Below are 17879 nucleotides of genomic sequence, written 5' to 3'. Positions count from 1 at the left end.
ATAATTAGTTTATTGCCATTTACATTGCCCGATGCATAGATGCACCAAATTCTTACTTGCAGCAGTCAAACAGGTACTTTGTTTTGAAAAAAATCAAAATTACCACAACAGCATACATTAAATTAACTTCCAAAGAAATAATAAATACAAAAATAAGATCATTAATATTCATAGTTTCCATAGTACAAGGCAAAATGTGTCGTTACAATAGTGCAGGCTGTTCTTTTGAGGTGTGAGAGCAGTCCCTGATCAGTATACGTTCAGGAGATGTTCAAGACTGATAACTGGTGGAATGAAACTGTTCCCAACGATTCGTGCAGTTTAGAGACATAGCGAGCTGAGAACTAATGGATTTCATCAGAGCTCATTCAGCCCACGGTGTTGGAACGGATTCTGAAGGATCCACCTGTCCCATCGCATTGGTCTCCACTTTCTCCAGGTCAATGACTGCCAGGTCCATGAGCCACGGGCCACGTGGATCGTCAGTGAACTAATCCCCTTTGTCAATGTCTTTCCAATGCTCAGGGCGAGCTGGTGAAATGCACTTTCCTCGGTACTTTCCACGATGAAATTGAAGGCTGTCAGCAACCGTGCACCTTTGCCATCTGGAAACCCCAGTGCTGCAGCAACTACTACGGAAAAAACTGTAAAGGTGAGTAGTTGTTGTCTGCCTTTGCACCGAGCCAAAGGTTCATGGGTTCTCGGCATGTGGGGGTGGTGCTATTGATCACCGATTACCTCACTTTGAAGTTGCTCCCTGCCTTTCTGGGCTCCTGAGATACGTGAAAATGTTTCCAAGCCCTTCCCTGTCTCCCTAGCCTCCAGAAACCCTTGGAGATGTTTTGGTTTCTAATCTTCTGCTTCTGCACTCTGCTGTCATTCATTCACGACCTTGCCTTCAGCTGCCAGAGTCCCAGGTTCTGAGAATTCTTCCCGAAATATCCCCTCTCCCCCTTGAATGAGGAATGAGAGTTTATTGTCATATACAAAAGTGCAATGTATAGATGAACTGACATTCTTATTGCTGTACATAATACAATAAATGCTGGAGGAACTCAGCCAATGTCACAATGCCCATAGGATTTAAAGACACATTACCAACGTTTCAGGTCTGAGGCCTTCTTCAAGGTATAAATAAAATGCAGGCAGGCGTCAGAATAAAGACTGGGAGAGAAAGGGGAAAGAATGGGAGGGGGAGGAGTCCAGACCAACTGAAAAAAGGTGTTAATTGGATAGAAGGAGAGCACCTCGGCATGTCCACTACAATAGCGTGGATCTCCCAGTGGCCACCCATTTCAATTCCCTGTCCCATACCTTTGCTGACATGTCTGTCCATGGTCTCATGCATTGCCAGACTGAGACCAACTGCAAATTGGAGGAACAACACTTCAAACAGATGGCATAAACATCGACAGCCCCCCCCCCCCACCCCCAATCCTCACTCCCCCTGAGAGCTTTCTCTCTCTCTTTTCCATATTCCCTCTGTGTCCTTTTACGGAGCCAAAATCAATTCTTACCATTCTTATCATGGTGCAGGACCTGCAGAGTTCCTCCAGCATCTCTGTTCCCTCTAAGCTGTGCTCGTGTGCACAAGCACACACGTTTAGCAAGCAACGCCCAAAGGAAATGAATGTGCGCACACAAAGTCAGTTACCTAAAATAATGTAGTAATTAATTGAAAATAATCTCTTGAGTAACTGCTTCTGTTAACTAGTTAGCCAATTAAACAATTAGTTCATCATACTTGTATCATTTTAAAATGGCAGTAGTTTTATTGGCCATGAGAAAGAGGCCGTGGCAAAATTATTTTGAAACAACTTCAAGTTTACATTTGCACAAGCATTCAGTGTGCACAAACCTTGGCACAGCTTAAGATTTTTTTTGTGCACACTGACCACCAAAAATTGGAGGGATCATTGTCCAGCATTCTGTGTTTTTACTACAATCACAATGTCTGCAGACATCCATGCTTCACCGATTACTTGCTCCAGCCACAGATGTTGCAAGATGCACCAACTAAAATGGTATAAATTAAACGACCACTAATTCCACAATAAGCCAAAAGAGATCATAAATATAAAAGGATACGTGGGAAGTGCAGCACAGGAACAAGGCCCTTCAGCCCAAGTGTCTGTGCTGGACATCAAACTAAAACTCTGCTGCACTTGGTTAATATCCCTCCAACCCTTTCATGCTGCCCATCCCTTTCCAATACTGGAGGCTTAAAGGTTGAAGAATTGTACCAGATTTCCAGATGATATGATTTAAATTTGCTTTACTGCCAAGAAAATTAATATTTCAAGATTCTCCCACTGAGAACTGAAGTTATTCCAAACAGCATCAATGCTGAGACATTTTTTTTGAAGTTGAGGTTACTTTCTGTCAGAGGAAAACTTTACAAAGTATGCATATGTTACTACTTTCAGTCCACAGAGATAGTTAATAGTTGATATAAAACACTCACTTTTCAAAATGCCCTCGGAATCCCAGCCTACACTGCCACATGCTGCACAGAGCTTGTAACATCATTGCACTGGAAGAAAATAGAGGAATATTAGTCCATTCTGCCCTTTGAGTACATTCACCCACATTGTTCCATCTCCCTTGATGCCAATACCTAACAAAGTCTGCAACCCACAACTTCTTGGGAAGAGTTCCCTTGTAGGGGAGGAAGTGCTTCCTCTATACCCCCTGCTCTGATGTTACATTAATGTAGTCTTCATACTTCAACTCCCACACTAGAGGGAATAATTATTCTGCATCTCAGACCCTTTCACCATCTAGATCAAGAGAATGTGGGTACAAGGCATTCGAGACAGTACTGGAGGATCTGAGAATTATTGAAGGTCAGCACGTCAGCTATTCTGAAATGGAAGTTATAATGGGTGGCACGGTTAGCGTAGCAGTTAGTCCACCGCTGTTATGGCACCAGCGATCGGTGACCAGGATTCTAATCCCGCGCTGTCTGTAAGGGGTTATACGTTCTTCCCGTGTCAATGTGGGTTTCCCCGGGAACTCCAGTTTCAAAACATACCGGGGGTGTCGGTCAATTGCGTGTAAATTGGGAGGCACGGGCTCGTGGGCCAAATTGACCTGTTATTGGGCTGGATGTCCACATTTTGAAAAAAGATCCTAATGGGCATCTTAACTAGCGGACATGAGCTGAAGGTAAAAGGTGAGATGTTTAGGAGGAATATTAGGGGGAACATCTTCATGCAGAGAGTGTTGGGAGTGTGGAATGAGCTGCCAGCTGAAGTGGTAGATGCATGCTCACTTTTGACATTTAAGAGAAATGTGGCTAGATGTATGGATGGGAGGGGTATGGAGGGCTATAGTCAGGTCAATGGGTCTAGGCAGAATAACAGGCACAGACTAGGTGGGCTAAAGGGCCTGTTTCTGTGCTGTAGTGCTCTATGGTTTCATTGTTCTATATGCAACTGCTTAAATCACTGAACTGTTAAGGGATGCCACTCAACTCACCGAGTCCATGCTGGCTGCTTTTCAGTCCCAAACTTTCAAGAAAAGATTCAATTCCCTTCTGAAAGCCCTGATTGGCTCTCTATCCATTGGTCCCTACATCAGGGGACAAGAGGGGGCTCTATTCACCAAGGAATAATGAGTGCATGGAGAACGCTGCCTAAGGAAACGGTGAAAGTAGCGCTAAGGGAGAGTCCAGACAAGCATTTAAATTGCCCAGACAGAGAAGGCTCCCGGCTAAGTGCTGGAAAATGGAATTCACGCACAGATGGGTGCCCACTGGCCAGCATGGACCTGTTGGGCTGAAGGGCAAGCTTCCATGCTTCATGACGTGACATCCATGTCATATTGTGTCCCCTTCACCCACCCGTGTCATTTGCCTTTCACTTTAAATCCAAGCCTCCTGATTCTCAAGCTGTCTGTCAACAAGAACATCTTCCCTCTGTGAACCCTGAAGAAAACCCCCATAACAATTTGGTTAAACCACCACCCCTCTTTCCCCCCCCCCCTCCCCAACACCCCACCTTGGGCTCAACATTACGGTCATGCCTACCAAGAAAGTTTGTTTCTGTGAGCAGCCCAGCAAGTCTATCTATTATGTTTTTGATGCTGCCTTTGAGTAACCGTGGTTGTTGTTGCAGCTTGTCCAGGAGGTGCAGAAAACCCATGCAATTCCCATGGTGTGTGTAATGATCAGTTCACTGGGTCAGGAAACTGTACGTGCAACCCCGGATATAAAGGCTTTGCTTGCGAGCTTTGCTTGCCTGGCCGTTGGGGAGCAGATTGTACAAGTAAGTTTACATTGCCCAGAAACCAATTTCCAGTCATTTATCCTTCATGTCATAATGCTCAACTGTTCCAGTTTAGGATCGTCTGACTGTACATATACAACCAGGCAAAACAGCATTTCTCTGGACCATGTACATACATAGCTCAAAATAATCAGGTATACAGAAATATATAATTTAAAATAAATACATATAAATATTTTGGAATGATTTACTTGGTTCATCCGTCTCACAGCTTGCAAGAAGAAGCGATTTCCCAGCCTGACCGTGCTGATTTTGATGCTCCTGTACCTCCTTCCTAAGATACTGTGTGCTGGATGGAAAGGGTGCTCAATAATTTTTTTAGTTCTATTTAAGTAATGGTCTCAGTGAATGACGTCAGTAGAGGAAAGGGAGACCCTGGCGGTTGTAATGCACGTCGAAGGAACCAAAGACTTGTTGATCCAAACCAAGGCTTTTATTAACTAAAAGACTGGAGCATATCACAAGTAGGTCGACCAGTCCAGAATGAGTTGGTCTGGCTGGGAGCAATCCTTTAAGACCTGCCAGTAGGTGTGGCTATACTCTCAGCCAAACACAGTCATCCTACATTACCATCTGTTAGTTAATAAAACCCTTGGTTTGGATCAACAAGTCTTTGGTTCTTTCGACGCGCATTACAATTTTATTAACTAAAAGAATGGAGCATATCACAAGTAGGTCGACCAGTCCAGAATGACCTGGTCTGGCTAGGAGCAATCCTTTAAGACCTGCCAGTAGGTGTGGCTACACTCTCAGCCAATCACAGTCATCCTACACGACCATCTGTACATAGACACATTGGTGATAGAATCTGGACTATCACAGAGGTGTTTATGAACGGGAGCTCAATGAACTGTGAATTTTGCTTCCTTTCCAGACTGTGATTGCACTGAAAATGGTAAATGCAATGACGGCATCGACGGCCAAGGAACGTGCTTCTGTAACGAAGGGTGGACGGGGGTCCGCTGTGAAACACAACTCGGTATGCAAAGGGGAAAATGGTGTGGGTAGGCAGGGCGATGAAGGGGGTGTTTGCCTTTGTGGGTGGGGGTGTGAGAACAAGTGCTGGGATATTGTCTGGATGGGACCCTTGGGGAGACCGCACTTGGGAGTAGTGATGATCCCTGTTCCCATACCCAGCAAGAGGAAAGATGGAAAGGTTCACAAGGATGTCACCAGGACTGGAAGGTAGTGTGGTTTGGATGTGGAGCTCGGGTTGCCAAGGTTTATGAGGCTGCGGGAGGGCTGGAGGTAAATCCACAGACACTCAGTGACTCTGAAGGGACTCTCCTTTGCTTCTCTTTCTCTGGCTGTAAGGGGTGCCGGGCAATTTCTGCTGACGACGAATCTTTGCCTTATGACAGGCTAAAGTCAATATTGTGTAATATTAGACCTGTAATATTACATGGCAATAAAGGAATCTTGAATTTTGGCAAAGGGATGCTGGATAGACTGGGATTGTTTCTCCTTAAGAGTAGAAGGTTGACCGTACACCACAAAAATTACATAAATCAAAGTCAGAAATTTCAGAAATGTGCTTTAGGTGTGATGTGGAGATTGCGACCTTTGCCAATCCACCTGGCTGTGCACTGGGGTGAGATTCTTCTGGGAGGACCTGCGGGACATTCTGAAAAAAAAATTACAAAAGTGAATTTTCCACAGGATCCAGAATTGTACCTTCTGGGAGATATTATGGGCATGAGTTTTAAACTGTCCAGATACCAACTTCAGTTTGTGAAGGTCGTCTTACTGGTAGCCAGGAAGTGTATAGCAGTTACGTGGAAGTCCGACTTCCAATTAATTACCACACGATGGAAAATGGAAATGCAGAAATGTATCCCCTGGAGAAAATCCTGTACAATGTAAGGATGAAACATGACACATTTGTTAGAGTGTGGCAAACCTATTTGAAATACATTGGTGCGCAGATTTGACTAGCCCTCCCACCCTCTGAAATATAGGTACTGTAACAATCCGTCCCAGCAGGGAAATAAGAGGAATTAATGAAGTGGGACAGGACACAGATGACGGGCTTTTCTAGTTTTTTTTATTCTTTAATCTCTGTTATATAGTCACCCTAGTCGTTTTTTTCTTAGGGTTCTGTAGGGGTTGTGGACCCCACTAATATTTGTACCAGTATAATTTATATGACTGCCTGTATTGGGGTAGAGGATGTAGGGAGGATTAAACACAGACTCTGTATGCTATATGAGTGTTGAAGGGGATTGTATTGGTTGCTTGAATTTTTATGAAAATCAAAAATAAAATATTTTTTAAAAAGGTAGAAGGTTGAGACATGACTTTACAGAGGTTTATAAAACCATGAGGGGGTATGAATAAAATTGAGAGGAGCATTATCATTTCACCCAGGAGTCCAAAACCAGATGGCATGGACTTAAAGTGAGAGGGGAATCATTTAAAAGGGAGGTGAAGGGCAGATGTTTTTCTTTTATAATGGGTGGTGGGTGCATTGAATGATCTTTCAGAGGAAGTGGGAGAGGAGGGGAAAAATGAAAGGATAACGAGACTGGGATGAGGGCAGGAGGGATATGATTCAAATGCAGGAAAATGGGACTTGCCCAGGTGAACAACTGATTTGTGTAGCGGTTAGCACAACACTTTTACAGCGCCAGCGAGATCAGAACTGGACCTGAGTCCCACGCTGTCTGTAAGGAGTTTGTATAATCTCCCCGAGTCTATGTGGGTTTTCTCCAGGGGCTCCCGTTTCTTCCCACCGTTCAAAACGTACCGGGGGGTGTAGGTTAATGGGGTGACATGGACTCGTGAGCCAAGATGGCCTGTTACTGTGTTGTATGTCTAAATTTAAAAGTTGTATGGTAAATATTGTGCCTTTTACCCACAGATGTGAAACCACAGTGTTCCCCTGCTTGCTCCGTTAATGCAGTCTGCAAGGAAAACAACACCTGTGAATGTAAGCTGTACTACGAAGGTGATGGACTGACCTGCACAGGTGGGATACTGGTCGCATTCTGTGTTGCAGTGATGCATGGGTGTATAATGTGAGGATGGGAATGCTTCTTAGTGGGTAACAATGGGAATCAACATGGGAAGGAACAAGGAAACTGTCCCTTCACCCAGATCTTCTATCCAGTGGCTGATCTTTGATTTAACTCAATACATCCCATATCCATGAAAATCTCCAGTAGCCATTGTGTCTGCAGTATCCTCACCGGTCATGTGTAATGTTCAATCCTACTGCTGCCCCACATGACAGAAACATGACTGTTGCCGTGCTGTATTAAATTTACATTTTAAATTTAAATTTATTTACAACACGGTAGAAGCCAATTCTGCCCCTTGAAATCCATGATGCCCAATTAACCTATAACCCCATATGTTTTTGGGATAAAACTGGAGCTCTCAGGGAAACCCACGGAGGGCCTTCTGACCGATTTCATTTCTCATCCTTCTAACAGTTGTTGATCAGTGCGCCCAGGATAACGGTGGCTGTTCAGAATTTGCCAAGTGCTCTCAAACTGGCTTAAAGGTCAACTGCAAATGTCAAAGAGACTATTCTGGGGATGGCTACATTTGTGACCCAATAGACCTCTGTGCAGATGGATACAATGGTGGGTGCCATGAACATGCAACCTGCACCGTGACAGGGGCAGTAAGTACACAAATATCTTCGTATTCATCAGTAACCAACCAGTATGGGTGCTTGCATAGTCACACACAGCAAACAAGAAACTCCATTGATCTGTAGAATACTACAGCACAGAAATAGGCCATTCAGCCCATCTGGTCTATGCTAAACTATTATTCTGCCTAGTACCACTGACTTGGGACCATCATAACCCTCCATACCCCTCGCATCTCTGCACCCATCCAAATTTTTCTTAATGCCAAAATGGAATGAAAGGATATAGGTCATGTGCAGATTTTTAGTTTAATTTAGGTATCATGTAGGCATAGCAACGTTAGCCAAAGGGCCTGTACCTAGTTCCAATTACTGAGAAACTTCTTCCCTCCAACATTCTCCATTGGATTTATCAGATGATCCTACAGTTATGCTAATGTTGATCCCAAATATTGGAAGCATTTCTACATCCCATCCTTTCAACATGAACTCCTCAGCGTTTCCTTCAGAAAAAAATGCCCCAACTGTTTGGTGCATCCCGATAGCTAATAAATCTTTTCATTGCAACTCCTGTTGATCTTTGTTGAGCCTAATCAAAATCACCCAAAAAATCCCCAATGCCCACGCTCATTGATTCTTGGCCAACATGAAATCCTTTTGTTACAGAATAGACGGAAATGTGCATGCAAGGATAATTACATAGGGGACGGAACTAACTGCACAGTCAAAGAGGTTTTCGTTAATCGCTGTCTCCAAGACCATGGGAAGTGTCATGCAAATGCAAAATGCACTGACCTACATTTTGAGGGTAAGTGTTATCCATGTATTTAGGATAATCAGAAAAGAGGCTATTTGATCCTGACCTGTCATTCAATCTGATCCTGGCTGATCTATACAGGCGTCCACTTTCTATTCCAACTCCCCATAATGCTGAATTCCTCAAACTCCTTCCTCAAATTATCTTCTTCCTCCTGATAAGTTCAAGCTTATCATCACCTGATTGTTCATATCTTTTCTTTGGCTTGGCTTCGCGGACGAAGATTTATGGAGGGGGTAAAAAGTCCACGTCAGCTGCAGGCTCGTTTGTGGCTGACCAGTCCGATGCGGGACAGGCAGACACGATTGCAGCGGTTGCAAGGGAAAATTGGTTGGTTGGGGTTGGGTGTTGGGTTTTTCCTCCTTTGCCTTTTGTCAGTGAGGTGGGCTCTGCGGTCTTTTTCAAAGGAGGCTGCTGCCCGCCAAACTGTGAGGCGCCAAGATGCACGGTTTGAGGCGTTATCAGCCCACTGGCGGTGGTCAATGTGGCAGGCACCAAGAGATTTCTTTAGGCAGTCCTTGTACCTTTTCTTTGGTGCACCTCTGTCACGGTGGCCAGTGGAGAGCTCGCCATATAATGTTCATATACAACCTGACAAAACAGTGTTTCTCCAGACTGCGGTGCACACACAAATCACAGTCCATAAAGACCACATCAATAATCGGAATAAATATGTATAATTATTTAGGATGACTTACACGGTCACAGGATACTGTGACTGAATGCCCGCTGTTGTCTCATCACCACAACCCTCCAGGGCTTCATTGTACTCTGGGGGAAGATGTTCCTATGAGAAGATTTAACATTAGAAGTTCTGCTCTAGTTCTGAAGTTTAAATCATACAGGGTTGGTAGGTTAATTGGTGCATTTGGGTGACATGGGGGCTCATGGGCCGGAAGTGCCTGTATCTCTAAATCTGATTCTTAAATATCTCTGATCGGGGGTCTCGTGCAATGCTAGTTAAAACATGATACATTAATCCCAAGTCCCCCCACGTACTCGGGAAAGTTACAATATTTTGAAGCAGAGAAAGGGACTTACTTGGAGTATGGGGTACAGTGGGATGTATTGGCATTGGGGAGTGGTTCAGAGAAGATTCAGAAGAATGATTCCTGGAATGAAGGGATTAGCGTATCAGGAACAATTGACGGCTCTTGGACTGGACTCCTTGGAGTTCTCAGAGAAGAATTTTGAATGTTGAAAGGCCTGGACAGAGTAGATGTGGCAAAGTAGGGGCGACAAAACAAGAGGGCACAATCGGGATTTAAAACTGAGATGTGGAGGAATTTCTTTAGCCAGAGGGTGGTAAACCTCTGGAATTTGCTGCCACAGGTGGTTGTGGAGGCCAGGTCATTGGGTGTATTTAAGGGAGAGATTGGTTGGTATCTGAATAGTCAGGGTTATGAGGAGAAGGTAGAGGAGTGGGGCTGAGTAGGAGAATGGATCAGCTCATGACGGAATGGCAGAGTGGCTACGATGGGCCAAATGGCCTACTTCTGCTCCTGTCTTAAAGTTCTATGGACCTATTGAATATTGCGGAGAATTAACAATGAGACTGGGATTTGAGCTATGTATAAACTCATTACATATCAATGCAAAAAAGTGAATGCACTTTCAATAAATGTGAGCTGTTTATTATATAATAAAAATTAACAATCAAACTGTTATTCCGATATAATAAAATAGCAGATTGATTCTGGTGTCACTGTAACATACATGAAGGTGAATGACTCGATTTATCCCAGATTTTGTAAGAAATGTATTTTTGTTCTTCTTCAGACAAAAAAGTGGGAATATTCCATCTTCGATCCAAAAAGGGACAATACAAACTCAACTATACAGAAGCACAGAAGCTATGTCTTGGACATGATGCAGTACTGGCTACGTATAACCAGCTTTCCTACGCTCAGCAGGTCTGTATCCATTTGCCGTGCATCCTCAATGCCTTGACTTCTGTCTGGGAATCTTCCAGCCAGATGCCATTAACATCAACTTCTCCGGCTTCCATTAAACACCCCCCCTTCCCCCATCACCTTCCCTCCACCTATGTCTCTCTCTCTCTCTTCTTTTTCCTTCTATCTCCTTTCACAGAGACAAAATCAATTCTCACCCTTCCTCTCATCATATCCAAATAATACCTTTTGCCTGTTGGTCTGGATTCCTCCCCCTGCCATTTCTTCTGTTTTATTCAGATGCTTTCCTGGTTCTTGCTTGTACCTTGAAGAAGGGCTCAGTCCCAAAACGTTGGTTATATATCTTTACCTCCTATGGACGCTGCAAAACCAGCTGAGTTCCTCCAAATATTTTGGTTTTTACTATCCACAAAGCTGGCTTGTTTATATTTATTCATGAGGTGTGGGTCTTGTTGGCATAACCAGCCCTTATTCCCATCCCTAAATGGTCTTTCAGTGTCAGTGCTGTTCAATTGTTCAGCAAAAGGAGGTGTAAGGCACTCCTCCTGTCCAATAGCCAACATGTCATCCTTGGGCAAGATGTAGGACCTGTTTAGCTTCCCAGTTTGGGTTATGTGAAGTCATGGACTGCAGATAGTGGATGGCTTTTACTGGTATATTCTACCAATTGGAATTTATGGTTGTAAATACAGCATCCACTCAACTCCTCATCAAACCCAAACCCACAGTCAATGGGCTCTGGTGGCTGCCTTTCCTCAACTGTTGTTCGCTTTTTTCTTTATTTTCCAAATCAAATGTCCAGCTCCTAGTGGAAGCCTCTCACCCTACCTGTGTGCAGCTGGACCCTGGAGCAGGGCAACTTGCCTGCTTTGGTGGTTGTTCCCGTGAGAAGCTGGATCCAAGTTGTTGCAATCGCACGAGTCGCATCAATGAATGGGTTTCCCCTCCCTTTTGGCTGCTCCCTCATCTTGCAGAAACAGGTTAGCTCCAGTGGCACGGTTTGCACCATCCATCAGTGAGGATTGGAACACACCACACAAGTTGAGGGGGAAGGGGGAAACAGAGATCAAGAATTTCTGCCGTGCTGATCACACATGGTGAGTGAGCGCAGTGGTCAACATGGATCCACAGCTTGGTGATTGGCTGTTCAGGTGGGAAGAGAGACGTCACAATCCTTTCTCCCCCCCACCCCCCCTCCCCCCACCTCCCCCACCTTCCCCCTGCTAATTGGTCTGGAACACTGTTGCCGGAAACCTTTTGACAGACAGGCCTAGCCTGATCACCAATTGGGGCAAGTATTGTGCAAATGAGTAACCAAGGTGAGCACCAGCAGAGGGCCTCTCCCCCTCCCCTCCCCATGTGGCCACCATCTTGTCTCTCCTCCCCCCTCCCCCAGGAAACAAATGGAATTAAAAGTAAATAGTAATTTTTTTAAAAACAGAGAGGTCCCAGTTATTTCTTCTGCGGAACCCTTGGACCTTTCTACAGAACCTATTTTTGGAATCACTCCCTTACAGACAGTGCTGGATTTGAACCTGGACCGCTGGCTATAATACCCCTTTGCCAACTGTATCACCCATTGGGTTGGGTGGACAGATCCAGGATGTAGATCTGGAGGTGATGAAGGAATGGTGATGTATTTCCAAATAGAGATGGAGTGCAACTTGGAGAGAAATCAGGCACTGTTGGTTTTCCCTGGCATTTGTCCTTCCTGGAGATAGAGGTCATGGATGTCGGAGATGCTGTTGAACATTGGCATCTAACTGGAATGAATGGCTTGTTAATCTTGGAGGGAGATTGAATGGAGAACATGGAACTTACAGTGTTATATAGTATTACAAAGAGTTTGATAGAATCAAATTGCATCTATGAGACCAAAATAGAAAATGTTGGAAAAACATCTCAGAGAAACACAAAAACTTGAACAGAATAACAAAGAGTTTGATAAAGGTCTAGTTGCCGCAAGACTCGCCCCACCAGGTTCAGGTCCAGCTGCTCCCCCTCCACCATCAGACTCCTCAACAACAAACTCAATCTGGGACTAATTTAAGAGTCTGATTTAACAATTCTAACTTTGCACATCATTTATTAATGAATATTAATTTTCTGTTTTGCCCAGTTTGATTGCACTTCCTTCTTTGTTTACATTTCTCTCTTCTGTGTACAAACCTCAGAACAGTTTTTTTTTTGCACTGCAAATAAGTGGTAAATCTGCCTGGCCTGCAAGGAAAAGAATCTCAGGGTTGTATGGAATGTCATGTATGTAATCTGACAATAAATCTGAACGTTAAACTTTGAATTAAATTGCTTCAGTGACACAAAAATAGAAAGTGCTTGAAGAAAACCAGCAGGGGGAGAGAGTGCCTGTACTGTAATCTAGGCAGCAGGGTAGGTGATATAATGGGAGCTGTTGGAAGGGTTGATAGTTGAGATATCAACCCTCCACCTCGAGGCATCAGTCATTCTTTATCTCCCACAGATGCTGTTTAACCTGCCGAATTTCTCCAGCAAATTGTTCCTTGCTCCAGATTCCAGTCTCTCGCGTGTGCCAATGTCTAATTTACACTGAACTTCACGATTGCAATCGAGCTTCTTCTGCTGCACTTTGTCCCGACTCCCCTCCCCCGAACCCCTTCCTCTCCTCGCTGAGAGGCAGAATCCTGGGAATGGTGGGAGACCATAGCAGTGGACCAGCGAGAAGCTCAGCAACCGAAGGACTCACACCAGTTCACAGGTTGCTGAAGACCATCTTGTGCAAACCAAGCATCAAGAGGGGTGACAAGAGCATGAAGGACTACCAAAGGGGCCTCAGGTGCTGAAAGCTTCCTGAGCATATTGTGGGTTCGGATCTGGGAACTCAAGTTCACCACTGGAATGGACAGGAGACAGTGCGGCTGTAGAGGCTGTGGGAGCGCAGGAGGTGAATCCATGAACACTCGGTGACTCTGAAGGGGCTTCTCTTTTTCTTATTGTTGGGGCCCTGGGCTAGTGGCACCTCTCAGTGTGCCTTTACAGCAGGCAATGGTTAATGACAACAAAGGAATCTTGAAACTGAAGGTGTGTTGAATGACCATCTGATTCCGATTCTAGGCAGGTTACCACATGTGTGCTGCTGGATGGTTGAATCAACAGAGGGTGTCTTATCCAACCAGTTACTCCAACCCGAAATGTGGAGAGGGTCACGTGGGCATCGTGGACTACGGCCCCAGACCTAATACCAGCGAGACCTGGGACGCCTACTGCTACAGAATGAAAGGTAGGACAGGCTCCCTCCGACCCGTGGATACCTTTGATGTGGACAGTTCCTCACTCAACCTTTGCTCACTTTTCTGGCTGCAGACGTAGAGTGCGTGTGCAAGGACGGTTACGTGGGCGATGGATATTCGTGCAATGGAAACATGTTACAAGTTCTAACCTCCATCGACAAGTTTTCCTCCTTCTTAACAGTGAGTAGATGACAGCGTGTGGAACAAGACATTGCTGTTTCACTTTGCTGGATTCCGTACGCTGTCACATAAACATTTATATTTTACACAAGTTCGACACTTTGAGACATGATAAAGCGTTCTTTCTCCAACAACTCGTGTTTATTCTCTACTCACCTTCCCCCCGCTACATCTCTGACTACTTTGGTGTTGACTTCATCAGGCCTGTTCTTTCACTTATACCTTGAAGGGCTCAGGGCCGAAACATTGGCAATATACCTTCACCTCCTATGAATGCTGCGAGACCTGCTGAGTTCCTCCAGCATTTGTGTTTTTACTACAATCACAGTATCTGCTGACTTTTCTGTTTCACTCCCTACTTTAAGGTTTTAAAGCACAGCAAAGACCCTTCGGCCCAATTTATCCATGTACCAGGGGCTGTATGTCAATTGGGTGAAAATTGAGCAGCATGGACCAATGGGCTGCAATGACCTGTTAACATCCTGTAAGTCTAAATAAGGGGTAGCCAACCTTTTAATTTTTAATTTAGACATGCTGCACAATAACAGACCATCTCGGCTCACAAGTCCATGTTGCCCAATTAACCTACACCCTCCAGTACGTATTCGTGGGCTAAAGTGGCCTGTAATGGTGCAGTATGTCTAAATTAAAAGGTTGGCCACCCCAGTCTAAATTTAAATTTATGCCAACCAGGTCCCATTGACCTGCGTTCAGCCCATACCCCGTGTACCTCTCTAAATGTCTTTAAATCACATTCGGTCCTGTCCTTACATTTTGCTCTATCACTATCCTCCATTAACACATTAACTAACCCTTACATATACCAGTGCTATTCCATCTACTCGCAAGTTCCACGTGCTAAATTTTTTTCTGAATTCCTTATCTATTTTACTGCTAATCAGGGACTGCACTGACACCGCTAAAGGACTCCCTACACTATTGTAACACCACTTCTTTTCTCTCATGCTACGATAACTGTGAATATTTATTACCTGTTTATCTTTTGTATTTGTTATCGGTTTAGAACTTGTGTACTATTGTAATCTTTTGTTGCAAAATACTTGTTCGGCCAAAAGGCCAGGAGGTGAGGCCATCAGCTGCTAGAGGTCGAGCAGGATCAGTGGGACAGAAAGAATGGTCGACATTTAGGGCCAGAACCCTTCACTGGGCCTGGGAAGGTGGAGAGAAGCCCTGTGTTGAGATCGGTGAACCAAGGGGAGGTGAAACATGATGAATAGAGGCAGTAGATTGGCAGAGTGGGAGAAAGGCAAGAAAAACCAAGGGGTCAGCTGGAGGGAGAGGAGTCATAAAGGGGGTGGGGGGGGGAGTGGTGATTAAAGACTTCAGATTAACTTTATTGTCACATGTACATGGAATTGGAGGCTACCTCAGTAAATATATTTAAGACAAGGACTAATTTTTTACAGAGTAAGGGAATTAAATGGATATGGGGAAAAGGGAGATTGGTGGAGATCAGCCATGATCTCATTGAATGGCGGAGCAGGCTCGATGGGCCGGGTGGCCAACTCCTGCTCCTATTTCTTATGTTCTTGTGAGGTGAGAAAGTTCATGTTGCAAGCAGTCCAGCTTGCAATAATAAGAGTGCAGAATTACAGAGAGAGATCAGTTAGATCATAGCAAAGGTAACATTATACCAGTGAGGTTCATTCAGGAATCTGAACATTCATTAAAAATTAAAATATCTAAGCATTAAATTTATACCCAGAACCTCCTTGACTAACTGCTTGACCTGCAACTGGAGGGAAGGGGGCCTCCTTAAAACCACTACCAGAGTTGTGGGTGACTGCTGAACGCCTGGTTATTGGCTCACATATTCATAGTTTGCGCTTCTTTCTTACATCTCTCCTTTGTACATGAAGCTTTCCTTGAGCAGCTTTTTTGTGCTACCAATAAGTAGAAATTCTGCCTGGCCCGCAGGACAAAGAATCCCAGGTTTGTATCTGAACTGTCAATAGTGGACCTACGAAGTTGGGAAGTGTGACTGAAATGATGTTCTCTTATTTCCAGCAAATTCTAAATTATGCAAACACCACAATGAACGGGCGAGAGTTTGTCGATGTTCTCACTAACCTTTCTGTCAAAGGCACCTTGTTTGTTCCAGTCAACTCTGGATTCTATGCAAACACGGTAAGGATTCAGTGCTCTTTAACAAACTAAATCGAGGCTAACATGGGAACCTGCATATCTTATTCAATTTATACTTGATAAATTCTAATAAACAATGTACAAATTAATTTATAGTCACTGTATTTTACACATCTGTGTGGCTTCAGGTAACAAGGAGAATTTCAGTGCATTGAACTTGTGTGTATGACAACAAACTCTCACTATTGTCTATATCAGAATTAAGAACAGATATGAGCAAGAACCAGCTCCTTTAACCCAAGTCCCAATTTAACAAGGACATGGTTGATCTAATTGACATCTCAATACATCATGGCTTTGCAACCCTTGGTTGGTCCTCCACTGGTCTTTTGAGGCAGAAAATTCCAAAGATCACAAATCTCTGAGAGAAAAGAGAAACACTTGATTTCTGTCCAAACAAGGCAACTGATAATGTTTAGACTCTGAACTCTAGAAGCACAGAAACAGGCCTTTCAGCTCATCTAGTCTGTGCTATTATTCTACTGAGTCCCATTAACCTGCCCCCAGGCCACATCCCTCCCATCTAAATACCTGTCCAAATTTTTTTTTAAATGTCAAAATCGAGCCCACATCCAGCACTTCCGCTGGCAGCTCATTTCACACTCTCACCCCTCTCCACAAGGAAGTTCCCTACCCCACCAATGTTCCCTGTAAACATTTCACCCTTCACTCGCGTCTGCCAGCTCCTGTCTCACCCAACATCGGTGGAAAAGATCTGCTTGCATCTACTCTTATCTATACTCTTGATTCTAGATTTTCTCTGAAAAGGCAACATTCTTCCAATACCCACTGAGTAATGGAGTCCAGCAACAGAAATGTAGTCCCAATGTTGGCCCTTCAGCCCTATTTGTCTATCCCAGCCAAGTTGGCATTCTGCGTTTTGCCTGCATTTAGCCCTTATACTTTTGAACGTCTAATTGGTCCTGCTTCTATAGCTTCCTCTGGAAGCTTGTTTCAGATACAGAAATAGTTGCCCCTCAGGTCCCTCTTAAGTCTCTCTGCCCTCACCTTAAACCTATATCCTTTAGTTTTATAATCATCTTCCCTGGGATATAGACAATGAACATTTACCGAATCCACGTCTCTCATTATAAATCTCCAAGATCATGCCTCAGCTTCTTGTAGCCTCAAGAATAAAGTCCAAACCTCCTGCAAAAACTCCAGCCCTCCAGTCCTGGCAACATTCTGGTGAATCTCCCTTGCACCCCTTCCAACTTATTAATATTCTTCCTAAAATTGGGTGACTGGGGGTTAGAACATAAGAGCACTGCACACCCCCTTCAGCCTACGATACTGTGCTGACCGATGTAAACCTGCTTCACAACTATCTCGTCCAGTGGTTCTCAACCTTTTTTTTCCTGCTTACATTCCTTCGGGGCCATAGATGCTTTGTGGTCAGTAAGAGATTACTTTAGGTAGCATCTGAATGGGAGGGCGGTTGGAAAAGGTTGAGAACAGATCTAACCCTTCCCTATCTCACACCCACCCATACCCTCTTATTTTTCTTGCATCCATGTTGCTTGTCTTTTGAATGTCCCTGTTGTACCAATCTCCACCACCACTCCCAGCACCCGCTACTCTTGAGTATATTAAAAAAATCCTGTGACATTGCCCCTAAACTTTCCTCCACTCACCTTGTACAGATGTCCT

The 17879-nt window shown here is 44.3% G+C and overlaps 1 protein-coding gene and 1 long non-coding RNA gene across 7 annotated transcripts in view; one reads left to right on the top strand and one right to left on the bottom strand.

Annotated features, from left to right (window-relative positions):
• Positions 1–17879, top strand: part of stab2 (stabilin 2) — a 198485-nt gene that overhangs the window by 173177 nt on the left and 7429 nt on the right. For all 6 annotated transcript variants that reach the window (XR_011346802.1, XM_069904271.1, XM_069904267.1 and 3 more), the window contains 10 exons: positions 526–652; positions 4119–4268; positions 5164–5268; positions 7150–7257; positions 7724–7917; positions 8554–8695; positions 10484–10617; positions 13708–13873; positions 13957–14063; positions 16092–16211. Coding sequence is in view for 5 of the 6 variants with exons in the window: in XM_069904271.1 (XP_069760372.1) it covers positions 526–652; positions 4119–4268; positions 5164–5268; positions 7150–7257; positions 7724–7917; positions 8554–8695; positions 10484–10617; positions 13708–13873; positions 13957–14063; positions 16092–16211 (1353 nt within the window). In the remaining variant the exon portion in view is untranslated. The remainder of the gene's footprint in view (positions 1–525; positions 653–4118; positions 4269–5163; positions 5269–7149; positions 7258–7723; positions 7918–8553; positions 8696–10483; positions 10618–13707; positions 13874–13956; positions 14064–16091; positions 16212–17879) is intronic.
• LOC138746221 (uncharacterized) lies at positions 5–8814 on the bottom strand. The gene is made up of 5 exons (XR_011346803.1): positions 6013–8814; positions 4481–5913; positions 2465–2533; positions 1518–1654; positions 5–953 (listed from the first exon to the last, which is right to left on the bottom strand). It is a non-coding gene; the product is annotated as an uncharacterized lncRNA (long non-coding RNA).

This window comes from Narcine bancroftii, chromosome 11, assembly GCF_036971445.1.
Source record: "Narcine bancroftii isolate sNarBan1 chromosome 11, sNarBan1.hap1, whole genome shotgun sequence".
Classification (NCBI taxonomy): domain Eukaryota; kingdom Metazoa; phylum Chordata; class Chondrichthyes; order Torpediniformes; family Narcinidae; genus Narcine; species Narcine bancroftii.
The sequence above is the reverse complement of the archived record's forward strand: the minus strand, read 5'-3'. Positions and strand labels throughout refer to the sequence as shown.